This window comes from Sebastes umbrosus, chromosome 20 (genome assembly GCF_015220745.1).
Source record: "Sebastes umbrosus isolate fSebUmb1 chromosome 20, fSebUmb1.pri, whole genome shotgun sequence".
Classification (NCBI taxonomy): domain Eukaryota; kingdom Metazoa; phylum Chordata; class Actinopteri; order Perciformes; family Sebastidae; genus Sebastes; species Sebastes umbrosus.
Genome location: NC_051288.1, coordinates 21,080,212 through 21,100,240, shown reverse-complemented (window position 1 = coordinate 21,100,240; position 20,029 = coordinate 21,080,212). Strand labels below are relative to the sequence as shown.

General features: G+C 38.3%; 1 protein-coding gene across 1 annotated transcript in view; it reads right to left on the bottom strand.

Moving 5' to 3' along the window:
- LOC119479659 (protoheme IX farnesyltransferase, mitochondrial) overlaps positions 1-8,106 on the bottom strand; it is a 41,414-nt gene extending 33,308 nt beyond the window's left edge. The window contains exons 1-4 of the mRNA XM_037755488.1: positions 7,955-8,106; positions 6,327-6,469; positions 5,805-6,204; positions 4,478-4,602 (exon numbers count right to left, since the gene is read on the bottom strand). Of these exons, the coding sequence (XP_037611416.1) occupies positions 4,478-4,602; positions 5,805-6,204; positions 6,327-6,469; positions 7,955-7,985 (699 nt within the window). The 5' untranslated portion in view covers positions 7,986-8,106. The remainder of the gene's footprint in view (positions 1-4,477; positions 4,603-5,804; positions 6,205-6,326; positions 6,470-7,954) is intronic.
- Between the last annotated feature and the right edge of the window lie 11,923 nt (positions 8,107-20,029).

Below are 20,029 nucleotides of genomic sequence, written 5' to 3'. Positions count from 1 at the left end.
TGCATGACCAAAGTGTTGAGGATCGATTACACACAGGTGAGGGTGTGTCTTTGACACAAAGAGCCGACACGGTGTGTTGTTAGTTATCGCCACAGTGGCAATTATCTGTCACGCACGACATCCCCTGTGCCTCTGTGTGTATAATTACACTGAGGAAAATGACAATTCTCCAAACAAAGCAACACCAACAACTACTGTTACATCGTATGCAGAGAGGCACATACTTTTCATACCAGACAAGCAGAGGGAGACAAGACACTACCAGCTACAAGTATGTTTTTTTCTTCCCTAATGATGTTTATCCTTTTAACCACATTTTAAATTAAAATGTGCCTTTGCACGACTTTGTCTACTTCAAAGACAGCTTCACTACAGGGCAGGTGGCTAATTTGCCTGAAACAATAATCCCATCTCCAATTCTTGCCAATTAAGACTATGATGACATGCAAAATGTCCCCACAGAGAAGAACAAGGGATAAGGGAGCAGAGTGAATCTGACTAGGGCGAAGGCTCACATACCAGCTACCAGCCACAAAAAAGGAGCTCTTGGTCTCAAACAGAGTAAGCACTGATGAATTTCAGGCTAACACACACACAAGTCCATTTGTGCAAACAGAGAGAAATGTTGAAGTAATATTCCACCAGGATCTCTTTACAACTCACTGTATATTTATCTACAGAAACCATGTGAAGCATTCCCAAAATAACATACATTCTATCATAGAGCACGTTTTACCCACATGTGTAATGCAAAATGAACTCAGAAATATTTTTAGATATCCACAATCTTGTCATATCGTCACTATCAGAGGGTCATGACTTCACAATAAAGTTTTATCACTAGTCTACATTAGGGGAGGGAAAAAAAATCGACTCACCTATGTATCGCAGTTTTTTTTATTATTATTTTGAAATAGATTTTTTAATGCCAGAATCAATATATTTGCTTCATTTGAGTCCATGTGGAGGGAGAATGAAGTTACCGCTTCTTATTGTTGTAGTCTGAGTAACGTGGCGTCATATCCGTTCCGTATCCGTCAACCAAAACAAACCACAGCAAGCCGAAACGAGGAAGTACAAAACAGCGGAGGGTCCACATGGATACAACTTGAACCCTCACATTTTAAATCCAAAGTGGTAAACACTACACATACAGTGAAGTATGGAAACACTTTGGGTTTCACACATTGCCAGGAAAAGCAGAGCTAGACATCAAGGCTAAAGCTGCATGCTAACTCTGTCATGGACAGGAAACGTTATTGTATTGCGGTAACGTGCGGTCAAACCAAGTTATTTTTTAATAGAACTTGAAAAGTGACACGGCAATAAGTTGGAAACACTTTTTACCTGCTTAATTCTGTCATATTTTTCTAAATTCTGCTGTAATTCAAATTTTTTAATTAAAAAAAAAATGCTAAAATTGACCTGCTTTTCAAAAATAAAATGTGTCTTTTACAAAAAGCCTGGAAAAGATTGATAGACGCCCTGACTGTAAGTATTTCCAGCAGGTTTTAACACACACTTATCTCATTTGCGACTAAAATTGGGGCTACATCTGCTCTGAAATTCCCCTTTGCCCATGCTTTACCTTCACCGTAGATTTGAAACTAGACCTGACTGGAGGAGGCCGAGAAAGAGAGAGAGAGAGGCACTGAAAGGCAAATAACATTGTTTCAATGAAACATGAAGCCACGTTGTATCCTAACCTCAGGCTGAGTTAATGGAGAAAATGAAGACTGACAGGACTGATGTGAGGGTGGGCCCGCAGATAAAGGGACACCCAGAGTACGGACAGTGGCAGCCGCCTCTTGCATCACTCAACGTGCTGAACGTCTTGGAGCTGCAGTCTGGGAGCACCAGGAGGAGAGGGGGACATTTTTCAAATACCTGAAGGATATTTACACACCTGCTCAGTGTGAGGTAGAGGAGCACAGAGGAGTTTCAGGCCACTGAAGATACAATACAGTTTTAACCCGAGCGATGGACTGATTGACACTATTCAGACTGGACCACAAAAACTAAACTGTGTAAACATTTACACATTCGAATCCATAGATGTAACTCAGACTGTACTCTCCTGGGTGAGTGTGTGCAGCTAATGAGCATGGATGTGCGTGTATGGGGCGTGTATTTGTATCTGGAGGGAAGCAGGGAACAGGGGAAGAGGCTGGAGAGAGCGGAAGAAGTGAAGCGCCAAAGTTTATACGTCTTGAGGTTGGAAAAGGTGTTGGAAGACGCCAGCCTCCACTTCGAAAGAGACGGTCAAACTAACCCCCACGTTGTTCTGCGGTACGTGTATATACTAGGCATTACGGTAAGAGCCTGTAAGAACTGACTTCAAAATAAAAGTGATCTTCCAGTGAATATGAATTTCACATAAATTCAAGAAGTCAGTCAGTCTGTCAATAATAAATAAAGAAATAAAACAAAATGAATGAATATCAAATAACAAATAAAATGAATAATCATTTTAAAAACTACCACCAGCAAACTGTAGAAGAAATATTTAACTTCAATTGTGTAAATAATTAGTCAAACTTTAAAAGAATACAGTACAAACTAGGGATGGCTCGATACCACGATTTAATGTCTGATACCGCAACTTTGAGTATCTGCAGATACCAATCAGACACCGTCTTTTTCTCTCTCTTAAACAACTAAGTTTAATCAATTTAATAACATTAGTTACTTTGCAGATTCAGGTTATTATTACAAAACATAATGAACTAATAAATGATGATGTATTGTTATAGATTAAACTTCCCAGCAGTACTATGTTTTGTTGACTTGGTGGACTTCATTATTGTCGTAAAACGATTACGACAGCAGTTGGAACGTAGTTGTTGAGGGTAGGAGGAGGGCGGGGGGGGGGGGGTTGGCCCTAAGGGCAGGAACCTGCAGTATAATCAAGGCTTGGCTAAATTACAGGCCAAAGACACTACTAAGCAGAGTTCAGTCTAAGGCTGAGGGAGAGGTCACCCATTATACTAATATTTTTGAGTCACGGAGCAAATTCCTATGTACAACGACAACACTAGACAGCAGAGAGAGGCCCAACTTATTCTAGGCATCCTAAGTGTCCTCGCGCACTAGTTCACCTTCGTTTATAGCCTCGAAAAAATGTTTTCAGCAGGGAAATAATAACAGCATTACAGTCAGCTCAATGCATTTTTGAGAAGCGTAGCAAAAGAGGAATGCGAGAGCGGCTCAAAAAGGGGATGTGCTGGCTCATTCAGCATTTTCTAGAACACAGACATCACTAACAGGAAAACTGTGGATGTGGTTGTCTGTCAACAAGCAAATTCATGTTTGTATAACATGTCAACAAAAAATGTACGCCGCATTATAAGACCAACAGATATCTTGCCAGTTCTGAGAACAACTTTCTGTCCAAAAGGAAATTGGTACTTAAAAAATAAACAGATTAAAGACCAGAAACATCTGTACTATTTACTGCAATTCTTGAAACAATTACGCAAGCCATGTGTTTAATATTTTTCTGCTTCATAGGATGTTTGTAGTAAATTAGCTGTAGTCAATAATTCATTTTACACACAGTTGCCAGTTTATTAGATACACCTGTGTAATCCTGCAGTAACTCTCATTTTTGGGAAGCTTATTCATAACAATGACTATGTTTACATGCACACTATTATTCCACTATTATTGCAAATATGACAATATTCTGAATTTGATACGGGTCATGTAAACAACATATTCTGTTTGGATATTCTGAATGGAGCATTTTCTGATTAAAACATGTGGGATATACTGATATTATTTGGGTTTAAGGAGCATTCTTTGGACATGTATACAACTCATTCAGAATATGCGTCTCAATCTGGGGTTTTTACGTCAGTTTGCGAAACACGGCCACTTGCCTGTTTGCGTCCAGCTCTGTGCGTTGTACGCAAACCAACTAGCCGACAGTTTGCAGAGATGCATGCCCAAAAGAAAAGCAAGGAGAAGGAGAAACACACCTACTTTTAAACATTATGAAAGACTAGGATATCAACAGTTTTTTTGGATACGTGCAAATATCGCAGTATTTTCAAGAAGGTGATCGAAGGAATGAAAGAAGGAGGCTGCATTCGCATGGTGAAAAATCTGCCACCAGTTACGTTATTCGGAGTATGCACGGCTGCATGTTAACCGGAATATTAGTGGAATATTCATTTTTATTAGCCATGTAAACAGCTTAGTAGGAATATTGTCTTTTTCATAATAAGGGCAAAGAACTGAATATTTTGTGCATGTAAATGTAGTCAATGTGTTGAAGAGGTGTTGATTAAACTCCACGGTCAAACAGTGAAAGGTAAATGAGATTAATCACACATTAACGGGTTTTACATTCAGAGGGCTTGTGTTGTGATTAGAGGTGTGGTGTGCAAAGAGCCAAAACAAAACACACACTCATACACACAGAAATAGACATGCATGACCTTGTTTGACCTCTTTTTTTCTGAGGATGACTGACCTGGTTGATTGAATTGGCAGTGCAAGAGGCGAGGCCTGTTCCCAGAAGAGACACGAAGAAGATGAGGGGGTCAAAGGGCACTGGAGCCATTGCAAAGCCGGCTGCTGCACTTGTAACCACCAGTGCTGAAAACACCAAGCAAGAATAATAGAATAAATTAAAACATGAGTTTAAAAGTGTCCTTCTTAAAGTAACAGGCAAAGAACAATGTGCATGCTTTATGGCTGTAGAAGCCTGATTCAATGTAAACACAAGGAGAGCTGTTTGAAGGAAAAAAGTTAACAGCACATTATCATCTGTTATAGTGCAAAATTAACTATTTTTATTTGTTTGAAAACTAATTAAAATCAGTTATTACGTAAGTATCCATAGGGTATCCAGCTGATATCATGTCTTGGTGGAGTCACGCACTCCTTTGAATAAATAACACTGCATGAAACTGACCACACAATTTACTTATTGATCTGTATGTTCCAAACACTCATAGTTTCTCCACAAACAAAGCTAAACACACTCCCATGTGTCATGCTACAGGCTCCCCAAAGCTAGTTAAAGTTAAAAGTTAAAATGTTAACATATCGTCCAACCCTAATAGCACTAAATATTCATAATGCTTTATAACAATAATCATAACACATTATAAAGTATTTTACTTTGACTTCTAAGGTCAAGTATCATAATGCTATATCATAATTATACAGAACGCTTAGAACGCATTATAAGTATGTTTATAATGCATTAAAGACATGGCCGCGATGGAAAGTGTTACTGTTTTCTCAGATACATTGGCTGTCTTTTTTTCTTAGGAAGGTTCCTAACTGAGTGAAATGAGCTGGTCGAATCCTCTAGATGCTAAGGAAAGGTGCTTCAATGCTTCCTTTTTTTAACTCCTTTAGCATAGTATACCCTGGACAGTCTTTTACGAAAGGAAATTAGATAATGCCGTCCCACAATTCCTTGCGGCAGCACCGCGGTTGTCATTTCCTAAGCCCTTATGAATTCTCCTTCATGTCTTTCCTTGACCACATGACCTTTTCCAACGAGGTCAAGGAAAGGAAGACATAGGATGCATTTTTTTGACTATTCGAACGCAGCCTATGCTTTGCATTGCTATGGAATATTCATGACTGTTCTGTATATGGCAAATAAGCAGTTATGTTCGTACATGTAGTAATGAACATCTCTGTATTTGCTTCATCCATCTGTCTTAATATTCAGAGATATATGAGATTCTGCATGTGTTTTGGGTAATTCCTTTTATGTATCAACCTCCAGATGTAAATAGTTCATATTATATGACCAAAGAAAGATGTGCTGTGTACTCTACCTGTGAGTTTGATTTTGGCAAGCTTGGCATAGACATCTGGCAAATCAGCCACATCGACCTTCAGCTCCTTCCACTGTCTGTCTAGACGTTCCTCCTTTGCCCGCTCCGTCTCCACCTGGATGTGCGGAGTCTCATCTGAAGTACCAACCAAACTGGACACAGACTCTTTTTGTACTTCCGCATCTTCTGTGTTGGGCTCCAAGGTGGATATTCCAGGCTGTGCTTTACTGGTGATATCATCCTCTGGCTGTGAAACAGTATCTGTTACCACAGGATTAATAGTTGATATTCTTTGCACCTGTCTTTCAATGCTGTCATCTCGCTCATCCACAATGGTCAGGGCGGGAGCCTGTTTCGGGATGGCACGTTGGTGAAGCTCACTCTTGTTCTTTGTTACATACTGAAAGGGAACCAGGTGCAGAAGGTGAGTTATGGGATAATTTCCTGATATGACAATAAAACTGAATGCAGACATGTGTACATTTTTTAAACTACAAAGGAAGCTGAAATTAAGAGAGATACCTGGCGTTTCAGGAAGTTGAGGTGCTGGTATGTCAGCCAGTTTGATGGATCTCTTCTGTGCAGCTGAATAAGGCTGCGAGCAGTCTGGTTACATTGATGAACATTTTTAACTAATTTCTGTTTCACGCTTACACCAATCAGCCCTATAAGAAATGTAAAATACAATGTTTAGACATTAAAACGGTTAGGAAAAGACATAAGACAGAATTTTTTTTACTATTCGACCACAGGCTATGCTTTGCATTACTATGAAATCTTTCCTGCTTGCGTATATGTATGTATATATAGATAGATAGATAGATAGATAGATAGATAGATAGAACACACTATTTATACATCTCTATATACATACCAACTACAACTTTAAACTAGATTAAATAAATAAAAAATATATAGTAAAATAGAATAAAAGACATATCTCTGCTGCGCAAATTGAAAGTAAAATATGTGCTGTGCAAATCTAAATAGTTCTAATCTGTATGTGGTACATAAATAAGCAGGTAAGTTTGTATATGTAATAATTAACATGTCTTTATTTGCTTCATCCACCTGCCTTATTTAACAGAGTTATGGCATAGTTTCAGAGATATATAAGATAAGATATTCCTTTATTGGTCCCGCAGTGGGGACATTTGCAGCGTACAGCAGCAATGGGGATAGTGCAAAAAACAAGATGCATCATCTAACACAGTAAAAAAGAGCTAAACAAAGTGTAACAAAATATGAACCATTTAAATAGAAGGAAGTATAAAAATAGGAGCAGTATATACAGTATTGCCAATAAACAGACTATTAACAAAATTGCACAAGTGGAAAATTGTATTGCACAGTGAGAATGAAATGAAATTCCACCTGAAAATATCAGGTTATTGTCAGTTTTTGGTGTGTAAGTGTAAGCGGTCTACTGGGAGCAGTGTTGGTTGTGGAGTCTGACAGCTGCAGGAATATGAGAGGATATGCATGTGTTAGGTTTAATTCTGTCTGCTAAAAAACAATAAATACACATGAACAAAGAAAAACAAGAACATAGATTCATCTTGCTCATCATCTTGCATGCAACATGGACATACAAATACAAAGACACAAACTATAAACATGCATAAAATTGGAGCATGAGAAAACACTGAAAGTTAATATAACTCCTTAGAAAATCATAACAACAACAAAGACTGCTGTGCCTTAGACCCTCTTAGTACCTGTCATGTATGATCAGTAATGATAACACATCTCTACACTTCTCATTTCCTCACTAAGAGTTTGTGATATAACATCAACATCATGAGGTTATGTTACCCAACACAAATGTTTCTTAGTGTTAACAAACAGTTATGAAAGGCTTTGTATAATAGTTTTTTCACCTTGTTTGATAACACACATATACATTAAAATAACTCAAATGTTGTTATTACAAAAACACTCAGTCATTAGCTCATATTGTTCTCTGTAGATGAGGTTGACTTCTCTCTAAGGTCACTGCTGCCAAACATCCAGCTGCTATACATAGATACATGCTAAGCTACATGCTAAGCTACATGCTTAAAGGCTGTTTTCAGAGGATTTAATTTAAATAAATGACTTTAAAATGCAGCGGAATATTAAATGAAACTCCACATCTCCGTTTGAGTTACCTGACAGTCTGCTACATGGTGTTTTATACATGTTCTCGACTCATAAAGCCGGCTCCTCGTCTCGACCCTTCACATGCAGCGAGCTGCCATTACGACCTCGTCCGTTAGGTAAAGAGAAACAACTTCCGGGGCACATGACGTCACTAGTCTGTGTCGTCTGTGTGCTGCAGGCAGGCTGAAAATTATTATAAAAAGAACCATCAAAATAATAATATATGTATTAATCAGTAAAAAATATTTACAATAAATAGTTACAAAAATTACTTTATTTATTGTTTTATTATATAAAATTACTTCAACTGCTTAAAGCTGCTTAAAGATGAACAAATAACTAATAAGTATGTTTAATTTAGAGTCATATTAAATAAATAACACAATAAAAATAACTATAATTCACTAAGGGAATATGATATAAATGGGTAATTTCCATGGTAATTTCACCAATTATTTTAACACCTTAAATTGTTTCTATTTATTTATTTAATTTGTCTTATAAGACACTTTGAGCTGCATTTTATGTAAAGACGTTGTATAAATAAAGTGTTTTATTATTATTATTATTATTATTATTATTATTATTATTATTATTATTATTATTATTATTATGATGATTATTATTCTTATTATTATTTATTGAATTTTTGTTTCAGTGATATTCCACTTTTACTTTTACACCAGAAAATCTCTGTCACTGACCAATAAATCTGAGTTGAAGACGGGATTCAATTAATCCAAAATCGCCGTCTGATTCAACGTCTGGCCATTTGCCTCCTGCCCTTGTACGTCCTCTGACTATAGCCCCGCTGTTTGGTCTGTTATTTATGTGTACGATCATCTCGTCGGCCCTGGCTGCCACGGCCAACGAGATGGAAACCCTCTGATTAATACCCTCTCCGCTGCTTTCACTTTGCAGCCTGGCTTTATTCAAACAAACATAATGAAACAGTATGATTGTCTGTTTAGGCGCAGTGTTTCATTTCCTCGAACAATAACATTTTACGGACGCAGGGGGACGATTACTATGCTCCCCTGATTGTAGACATCATAAAGAAAAACTCATTCCTTGATGTTTATTTGCTAATTACATTTAAGGTAATCTCATTTTGCAATCATCTTGCACTGTACAAGTGTGGTATTCAGTATAATATACATGACATGCATCATTTGTTTTATGAATGGTGCCTTTACAAGTGTTGTCTATATGGACTGAAATCTAACTGCAATCCAAGCTGAGCATCCAATTCTCCTGATTCATCTCATTCATTCCACCCTGCTGCTGGCTCCTCCGTCCCTGCTAAGATTACATGGTGTAATCTTCATGCACCATCAAGATGCAGGGGATAGCGAACGCCAACAATGCACACGACGAAGCCATCCAGCACAAGAGCACCTTTATTACAGGAGATAACCACCGTGTGCTGTTCTACAAGATCTTATTCTGCGCTGACCCGGTCAACCTCTTTAGGTTCTGTTTTAATGTGAGTGCTGAAAGGGAGGTTTATGGCTTGGTTTTACACCATATTATTTATTTCCAGGGTACTGTTACGCAATTTCAATGCTCCATGTTTTTCTTCTTTTTGCTTCTCTGCGGCTGCAGAACTACAAGTCTCTGGGGGTTTGGGATCAAACCTGCCAAGTTTATGGCTGTGCAGGGCACTGCGTCAAACCATAATCTTTTGTATAGCAATCTGTAAGCTACCACCACAGATGACTGACATCCTTAACAGAATGTCAAGGCCTCATGTTAACAAACCGGCTCATTCATGAGGACGCCGTCGCCCCTCCTGCTCTGGAGCGGGATGGAATAATATTTGTTTATTGCATCCAGTAATAGTTTAGCCTCTGCCAATGAGTGTGAGCTGGACCAGTTCAGGGAAATCAATTCCAAGGAACCGGTTATCCCTCTGCCTGACCATTAGTCTGGCAGCTGGGGCGAACGCAATTTGACTCTATGATTTGGTGTTTTATTCATGTTTATTACTAGTATATCTTTAATTTAAAGGTGGAAAATACAATTCATCATTTACAAAGGTGGAATGTAACTAAGTAAATTTTTCAAGTACTGTAATTCAGTACACTATTGCAACCCTGTCTCCTAAAAATTACATTCCCATACAACTAAACTAACTAAAAGTCAGTTTTCATACAAAAACATTTCATGGTTCCATCTTCTCAAATGAGAAGATTTGTTGATTTTCCTTTTAATTATTTTAATAATTTTATTGTATCTTTATATATATTGACGGCATATTTTGACGCCATTTATCACTATTTTAAGATTTTTTACAAAGCTTTTAGCTGCATCCCGATACAAAAGAGTTCAAAATGAGCTTCACCTAAACCAACTACAGCAGTAAAATCCTGCTTTTACATTAATGCATGAGTAATAATTATCTAATGATATATAATATAACAGTCACAGGGGACATTTTTCTACATTGATACCGATATACTTACTCATACGTTTACACTTTCAGGACTTTTACTTGAAACAAAATAATTTTACAGTGTGATATTAGTACTTTTAATCAAGTAAAGGATCAAAATTCTTCCTCCACCACTGGTTATTGAAGATTTGTGGTGAAGACACGTTTCTATCTCAGATTCGGAGAGTTGTTGTCCTGAAGTCAGGAAGCTGTCTTTGTTTAGATAATTGCACGATGCACTCCAGTGAGTACAGACAAAGCCCGACATGCTTTTAAGGCCTTCTGTCCATAAGGTGGACCAAGAGACAGGACCTGAATAACAGATGGACAAAATGGAGTGGAATAGCTCAGTAACAATAGGAGGAGTTTGCGAGGTCTGTTCAGCCCAGAGGGGTCTTTGAAAGCATCTTTACAGTTATTCTACCTCTGGTGGTGGTCTCAGTGTGAGGGCCTTTTATCACGCTGCTTTCACTGCATCTTGAAAAAAAAAAAATGAAATGGCTGTAAACATCCTCTCTGGAGAGAAACAAAGACACAAAAGAAGTGGAGGCTTGTGTTGTGTGAGGGTGATGACACGTAGTTTATCAGAGTAAAAGCAGCCTGATGTCAGCCGGAGAATGCTAGACGTGGAGTGGTGATAGCTGCAGGAAGGGTTTGGATTTCTGTTTTTTTGGATTAATACTAAAATAAAAAGGAAAAAATAGCCAACTTTTAATATGTTTAGGCTGGAATATTTCTAATAAATGAAGATGTGGTAATACCAGCCCGGTCGCACTAAATGGCATAATGAAAGAAATTCAGAAAATATTCACATTTAAGAAACTGGAATCAGAGAAATTAGATTTTTTTTCTTCAAAAATTACTCAAATGGATGGGGGAGAAGGTGGATAGATCCAACAAACACAGGACTCTCAACCAGGATACTGTTTCACTTTACAATCAGCTGATCGTTCGTGTCCTGTGTTCACAACGTCAAGTCACATTTTCATCGTACAAACGTCATTTTAAGCCCAACCATGTTGTTTTTTTCCTAAACCTAACTAAGTGGTTTTGTTGCCTAATCCTAAACAAGTGTTTTTGTTTAATTCACAACATTAAACACGTGTTTACTGCCACCGAAAAGTGATGCCAAGGTGTCTGACAAAGCGTCAGTATGTTGTACGTTGTTGAGTTGGGTTGTTCAACAAGGAGACCGGTGTTCGTTCCCCAAAGTTTTGTTGAGTTATTTTGAAGTTACATTAGTGACTTGTTTTTTAGTGACGTTCATGACATGTTTTCAATACTTCTTTTACGTTGTTTTTGTACGTATTTGACTTAGTTTACCTACTTATTTTAAGCCTGATCATGATTTTTTTCCTTAACCTAAGTGGTTTTGTTGGTTAAACCTGTGGCGGTTACCGTAGTTTTGTTGCATGTTGTAAAAATGACACACAAAAAGGCTAAAATATGTCCTCATGACACACAGAAGATCCTTGTAATGTGCTATTTATACGCCTTCACATGAGGTCGGGTTGGGCAATATTTAAATATGGGTCTGTGTATTTCTTCACAAAACAACTAACCATCACTTAAAATCCTTTGTTATCTTTGCTAAATTGTTTCAAAATAACATATTTTACTTTCAAGGCGAGCAAAGACAAATAACTCTAAAGTGGAGAGCAGATGTCAGTGTGATTGATGGGCGAGCACACTGTTAGGATCTCTGGTCGTCTGGTTTACTGGGAAGCTGGTGTGGCGAGAGGAAAACGGGTCTCTTTAGCAATTTCAAGGGTCCAGGAATTTACTCGGTTTTCTATTTGAAACACAGCTTCTTGGCACTTAGTGGTGAAAAGGTGACATGTTGAATCAATTGAAGGTAGCATGCGGGCCCCAGGTCGTGTAAGCAAAGTACCGAAGGGTCATTAATAGACATTAATAAGGAAGGCCTCCACACAAACAGCCTGCTGCCCACATATGGTCCTCACAAAATGGCCAAATCATTTTTTAAGCTACATGTCTCACACTGGGGAAGCGCCTATATAATGAGACACCCCCCCTCCCAGGAAGCCCCAATAAATGGCGTAGTCAAATAACAGAGGCCTCCCAGACCTGTCATCGCCCCAGTTCATCTGCTCTGATTTACAAGCACCGTCCCAGAGGCTTTAGTGCCATCACTAATCCCACAGGGATGACCATCTGAATGGCAGTGGAGTTAGACCGTCTAAAAAAAACCCAGAAAGAGGCAGACAGTGTTGCATAACTCCAAGCAGAAACAGATGCAGAGACGCTTTCCTGTTTATAATTGATTTTCAAGGGCAACATCTTGTTGTCATAGTTTGTCTAACGAGCCCCTGGCTGGCGCCCTGTTGCTCATGAACCGCAGGGTGTCAGATGGAACCGCCGCCCGCAGCCCTACCCCCATTGGGATGGCACCATTCGAGGACATCACCCGTGGAATTTCCCACGGACTGACTCTTGCTCTCTTTTAAAATCTGACTTCTTTTTAAAGATATTTTGAGTCGGCGAAGCATCCAAAACCTCCAGCGGAGATCTGTCGTCCTCTCCCAGCTGCCGGCCGGAGACCTGCCCTCTTTCCACGGACAACAGGTATCACCGGGCCGCCAATGTTTATGTCTGAGATGTCTTTGTGGGCCTCCGAAGCTAAGCCTCTAATTGGCCATGGCTCATCAATCACACAGAGTCAACCCTTTCAGCCAAAGTCTCATCCAAAAAGCCAACAGGAATGAGATCCGTGGAATGGACTCTATGCTTCCCAAAGGCCTAAAAGTAGGCTTTGGGAGGGGCAAGTGGTTTGTGAGAAAACCACACTTATTCCAAGTTGATGTCAAGCAATGTATGTCTGTCCTTTGTCTTTCCTGACATGCTTCAACCACTTCCATCGAAAGCTCAGCTCAAACTAGACGACTTTCAAAGTCGTCAGATCGCTGTACTGTTCACACTACATAACTTGGTGTCTTTTAATTGGGAGTCTTGAAGTCATTGTGGTTTTCACACTACATGACTGACTGGAGACAGGGTGTGACACCGGGAGGAATCCCCGATGAAGTCTCCAAAAACGTGTCGCAAAAACAAGAAATACACTGTAAATTATGTGATCTGGATTGCATTTCTGCCAATAGATCCCCCGAAATGTTACACACTGTTCCTTTAACGCACGGGACACAAACAGCGGTCTCCTGGAAGAAAGCCTTGTGTTTGTTTGGGTCCATCCTCCTCCCTTCCCGCCCGCCATGTGTGTCATTACGCTCTTTAAACAATGTCAGCACACTCCTGGAGCACAGTGTTAATATTGCCCCGGATGGGTTTACATTGTAGTTAATTGAAAACCCGATGTGTTGCTAAAGGGTGCCTTGTGCGTTGGTATCACACACCGAGGGGCGTGAAAAAGCGTCTGTAATTTACGCCCTGGGAATGAGAACGGGCTGTTTTTTAATAACGCACAAGATGCTCAGACTGGCATACACGCTGTGTAAACCAAATGATTGAATCTCATTACATCCGTTAAACATTGGTTCAAGGAAAACAGACAAACATCTGGCTTCACTTTGTTTCTTATTTGCTGTTTTCACTTGAACTTGACCTCACGGTGATTTATTGAGCGGGTGAGAACAAGAGCATTTCTTTCATTCCACTTTACTACTGTGCTTTAGTTTGGCAACAGCGACTGGCAAGTGGGCGGGGAGCCATTTCATGTGGCATCGGACAAGGTGATACTCTGCTGGTAAAGTGCGTCTGGGACCATAATCCAGAAGCATGCTCCAGACAGGGTCAGAGGGGTCACAGCAACTCCTCAGCCATTGTGCAGCCATTATTTGGTTTGGCTGAACTCTCAAAGTCAGGGATTTGGCCACAGCGTAACGCCGAGCCCACAAATTTGTCAAGAGGAATAAGGAAAAGTGCACAGCACATGCGGTTTACGGGGTCACGGCAAAGTCTCCACATTTCCTCACATCCAGAGACGGCATGCGCAACACTCTGTGTGTTTTTTCCATCAGTCCGGGTGTGTTATTTATTTATTCATTCTTTCATTCCTCTGCCCCTTCATTCAATCATTCATTTACCACAAGTCATGAAACCTGGGCGACGGAGGTCATGGAGGTTTGATGAAGAACAAGTCAAACAAAACCACGTTACTGTGCTTCCATTTGCAATATCATAAACACAAATACACACAGTAAACTTCCCTGAGGCCGGTCCACGTCCAATTCTCTCCAGTAACCGAGAGTAATCAGCTGTGTCATCCTCGTCATAAATCTCAGAGTACGGCAGTGGCTCCCAGCCCAGATGGGAACGGGCCTTGTTCAGTCGCACTTGCCTCCGCATCATAAATTCATGGCCGTCTTCGCAGGATCGGTTTCCTGCGTTTGTGCGTATCTCCCAGCAGAGGAGTGCATGGGGGAGGCGAGGATATTGCAAGACCGCAGCCTCCTGAAGGAGTCAATTTACAAAATGGACTGTCTCTTCCTCCCTGCTGAAATAATGTTGGGTTTCCAGGCAATTTTTTACCATCAGATGCAGATTTGCAGCTCGGTCTCTGGGTGCATGAATGAATGGGAAAACATGACCACAGAAGGTCGACAATGCTTACATTTTTAAACTGAAATTCTTCAATATATTTTAATCGTAGGTTTGAACATTTATTGCTGCACATGTAATGGCAACCGAAGCTTTTATGAAGGAAACAAATATGTGTGCTTGTCCATTTTGAGCCCCTCTGGCAAACTGAAATTGCAGATGGTGAATCTACGGATACAAAAACATACCATACCATAAAATGTTATTTCTATTGAAGGGTTGTCCCCAGTCTGTCTGACATTTATTGTTACGAGTGGGGAATAATTTCCGATTGACCTAATCATAAACTATAACCTAATCCTGCTCCATACCGTTTTCTGTAACTCCCGTTTACATTCCTGGGAATCTAGGTCTACTTTCATTACAAAATAAAATACAACTGGTTGTTAAACATAAGAAACAAAGTAACCTAATCTTAAAATATATTAAAATATTTTAGATATGCAGTGGAATCCAGCTGAAATGTTCCTGGTAAGGTCATTTTGAGTCAGTTGTACCAACCCAATCTCATGGGAAGGCGTATAAATAGCACGACATGTCTGTGTGTCATTATAGCGCTTTTTAGGCTGTTCACGTGTCATGTATACGCCACAGGCTTAACGTTGTGAAACGGCTTTTCACATAGCGGTTATGTTTAGGGGACAAAACCACTTAGTAAGGTTTAGGAAAAACATCATGGTTGTTCTTAAAATAACTATATAAACTAAGTAAAATATGTACGTAAACAAGGACAAAGGACTCGGCAGGCCATAAGACTGCCATAAGAGTTTCTGAGCTCATCGCTTGTGACTTTACCTTTATTTACCTTTACATACTGTTTTACAAACTGTTACACATCTGTGTGTGTGTAAATATATATATATACATATTTATTACTTCTCTATAGATACCAAAGATGTTCATTGCCAATGACTGCTTTGCTGGAATTGACATATGACAAATAAAGAACCTTGAACCTTAAAATAACTTCATAAAATAAGTAAAAAAACGTACGTAAACAGCATAACATAAGTACGGAAAACACATCACAAGCTTCACTAACGTAAATTCAAAATAACTCAACAACACTGGGACACAAATACCTGGTTGAAAGTCCTGTGTTTGTTGGACCCATCCACCATAAGCAGTCTTTTTCACTTTTTATTCTACGTCACTAGCTCTAAGCGTAGCACATTCACATGGATGCGTTTGCATTGCAGGCAATACAGACTACACGGCCTACACATGACAAAGGCGTTGTTATTGCATGCGAAAGTACTTACAAAATACATTCATTCGCCATTGGGTGAGACCGGGCTGGTTGTACAGTTGATTCTTGTCTCTGCACTTTCTCTTTTTAGATCCATGTAAATTGACACTTTAACAGTCTCTCTGCAACATAAATTGGCTTGAAACCTGCAGTATATTTAACCTTTTATATCCCCCCTCTGTAATGACTATGAACCATCCCTTTATTCTCTGAGAAACTGTTCTAATCTCAGTGGGAACCAGTTAGTTTTACACAACGTGTGATAGCCTCAAGGCCAGAGGAGGACCTTCCTGACTGCAGGTCAGTGAGCATGGCTGCCTGTCTGACAGAGTCTTGGCAGCTGTGGTCTAAAGGGTCTTGTATGGCAGAAAAATATGGAACATTCCTGGATGCTGCTCTTATCTATGGGGACAAAGCTGTTCCACACATTACCGCCTGTACTGTGGCGGTGGTCTGCTCATCATTTCCCCAACCCCCCCGCCCAAAACGCCAGCCACCCACCCACACGGGGATGTAGCACAGGGAGAAGTGATAAGATTACACTCTCCAATTACAGTAATCATAATCCAATTCATAATGATGATGACATTATTTAAATTAGAACCCTTTTTATAACCAAATTATTACTAACAACTCATTAAATACATTGGGATGAGTTTTAATCTATTAACCCAATGTGCCTGAATTACAAAGAAAGTAAGTCAGAGTTTGAATATTTCAGTAGATCATATTACTTATTGCAATTAGAAGCATTATCTCTAACAGTTTTTAAGAAATTGCATTTTGAAAGTAAAGAGAAAAACAATAAAGAAAGTAAGAATATGACCACGGAGCTTGTTCCGTGAGTGGTTATCGTCTCGCAGCTGAATCCCCCCCCTCCCTTTTTGGAAAGTGCCAGAATGACAAAGTGCACAAGAAAAGCACGGTGGCAGAAAACGAGGGAATCCTATCAGTGCATGAATTTAATTACCACTCAGATGGCTCCACATAATGAGGAAAAGGTGGATGTGTGAGAGACTTGCATAATTCATTTTTTGCTTTTCTCATTTAAACCATGCCCTCAGCCTCCTCGCCACTCCTCTGCATTTCCTGCCTGGTGCCACATTTGATCTATGATCAATAATTTCTTTTCAACCAAAAACATTTGCATAGAGGGAATTATCTGTGCAGTAGGAGCCGCTGAGAGAGAACTTGCACAGCAATTTGGAATACAGGTGGTTGAAATCAACTTTCATGTTACGCTCTCTCGCTCTCGCCTCCTAATTTTTCTTCTCCTGTTGTAATAAATGGCGGAGCAGCACCGCAGCCTGACCACCAGAGTTAATGCTGTGGAATAACACTTATACCAGGCGCCTTTACACCAGCCCTTGTGGGCAATAAAAGGGACAATAGTCCATTTTCTAACTGGACAGTGATGTCATACGGGTGAACTGAAAAACATGAGCAACAGCAACAAATGTATGGAATCAATCAGTTGTACATTTACAACACAGTTGCAAGAACATTTTTTGGCATTGTACATTTCTGCAAACCAACGGACCATTTGAATGTCAACAAAAAATGAATGGTTCATGAATACATGTCACATCAGCCTCGTAACATGCACAATGATGCGTGGTTAACGTTGTCATATAATATTCACGGAGTATTTCGCATCTTCGTGTCGTTTATTTGTCAAGCCCCCAGTGTGTAAAGGCCTTAAGGTTAGAAAAAAAGATGGTTTGTGTTAAAATACTAACATAATGACGCAACGTAACGACGCAACGTAACGACGCAACGTAACAACACAACAAAACAACTACGCAACAAAACAACGCAACGAAACAACGTAACTAAACAACGTAACTAAACAACGTAACTAAATAAGAAACCGCCCATAGCAGACATTCTTACAAAACGTAATGTAACAACCTAACAGTAACCAACCTAACAGTAACAAAACTAACGCAACAACCGTAACAATGTAAATAAAAAACAACGGCCATTAGCCAACTCTCTTATGTAACATTATGTAACAAGCGTAAAGTCAGCGTTTACTTTCGGTTTAACAAGGGACAAAAACAGCTGTCTCCTAGGCGAAAGTCCTGTGTTTGTTTGACCCATCTACCACCACCACTCTCACCCGCTCTTAGTGGACTTTCTTCCTTGTTATACTCATTATTATACCACATAACTTTCCACCTGTCACTTGATATACTACGTCACTTGCTCTGACCGAAGGCCAAAACATCCACATTCAATGTATCCGTGGTTTGCAGAAACATTTTTTTTACCTTTTTCAGACATTGCTTAGACTTTATTTTCCAGCATTTTTCAGACTTTATTTTCCAACATTTTTCAAACTTTTTTTCAGACATTTTTTATACTTTTTCTTCAAACTTTTTTCAGACTTTTTTTTCCAAAATTTTTCAGACTTTTTTTTAAAAAAAATTAGACATTTTTTAGACTTTATTTTCCAACATTTTTCCAACTTTTATTTCAGACTTTTTTTTTCCAACATTTTTCAGACTTTTTTTTTCAAACATTGTTTAGACTTTATTTTAAAACATTTTTCCAACTTTTTTTTAGACTTTTTTTTCAACATTTTTCCAACTTTTTTTAAGACTTTTTTTTCAATATTTTTCAAACTTTTTTAGACATTTTTTCAGTATTTTTGATACTTTTTTTCCAACTTTTTTCAGACTTTTTTTTCCCAACATTTTTCAGACTTTTTTTTCCCAACATTTTTCAAACTTTTTTTTCAGACATTTTTTCGACTTTTTTTCCAACATTTTTCAGACTTATTTTCCAACATTTTTCAAACTTTATTTTTCAGACTTTTTTTTTTGTTGTTTTTTTAGCTTTTTGAGAGATTGCTTAGACTTTATTTTCCAGCATTTTTCAAACTTTTTTTTTCAGACTTTTTTTCCAGACTTTTTTTTAAGAACTTTTTTTTCGGATATTTTTTCAGACTTTTTTTTTTCCAACATTTTTCAGACTTTTTTTTCCAGCATTTTTCAAACTTTATTTTTCAGACTTTTTTTTTTTTTTTTTTTTAGCTTTTTCAGACATTGCTTAGATTTTATTTTCCAACATTTTTCAAAAAAAAATTTCAGACTTTTTTTCCAGACTTTTTTTTAGACATTTTTTTCAGACATTTTTTCAGACATTTTTTCCCAACATTTGTCAGACTTTTTTTTTTTTTTTTTACCTTTTTCAGAGATTTCTTAGACTTTTTTTTTAGACTTTTTTTCAACATTTTTCAAAAAAAAATTTAGACTTTTTTTCCCAATATTTTTCAGTCTTTTTTTTCCAACATTTGTCAGACTTTTTTTTCAGACTTTTTTTAAAATTTTTTTTACCTTTTTCAGACATTGCTTAGACTTTATCTTCCAACATTTGTCAGACTTTCTTTTTTTTTTTTTTACCTTTTTCAGAGATTTCTTAGACTTTTTTTTTTAGACTTTTTTTTCAACATTTTTCAAAAAAAATTTTAGACTTTTTTTTCCCAATATTTTTCAGTCTTTTTTTTCCAACATTTGTCAGACTTTTTTTTCAGACTTTTTAAATTTTTTTTTTTACCTTTTTCAGACATTGCTTAGACTTTATCTTCCAGCATTTTTCAGACTTTATTTTCCAACAAATTTCCTGGCAACTGGACTGACATTTAATATAATAATTTGTCCGTTTTTTTTTTAATAATTTGTTGCTGTAGATCAAACAAACATGCAAGTTAACACAACTTAGTAACAACTACAGGCTGAATTACACTGAGGACTGAATTCATAAAGACTCAGCGATGGTTTCTGCATCTGCAGCTCAGTGAAGCTTTAAGCTCAATGTACC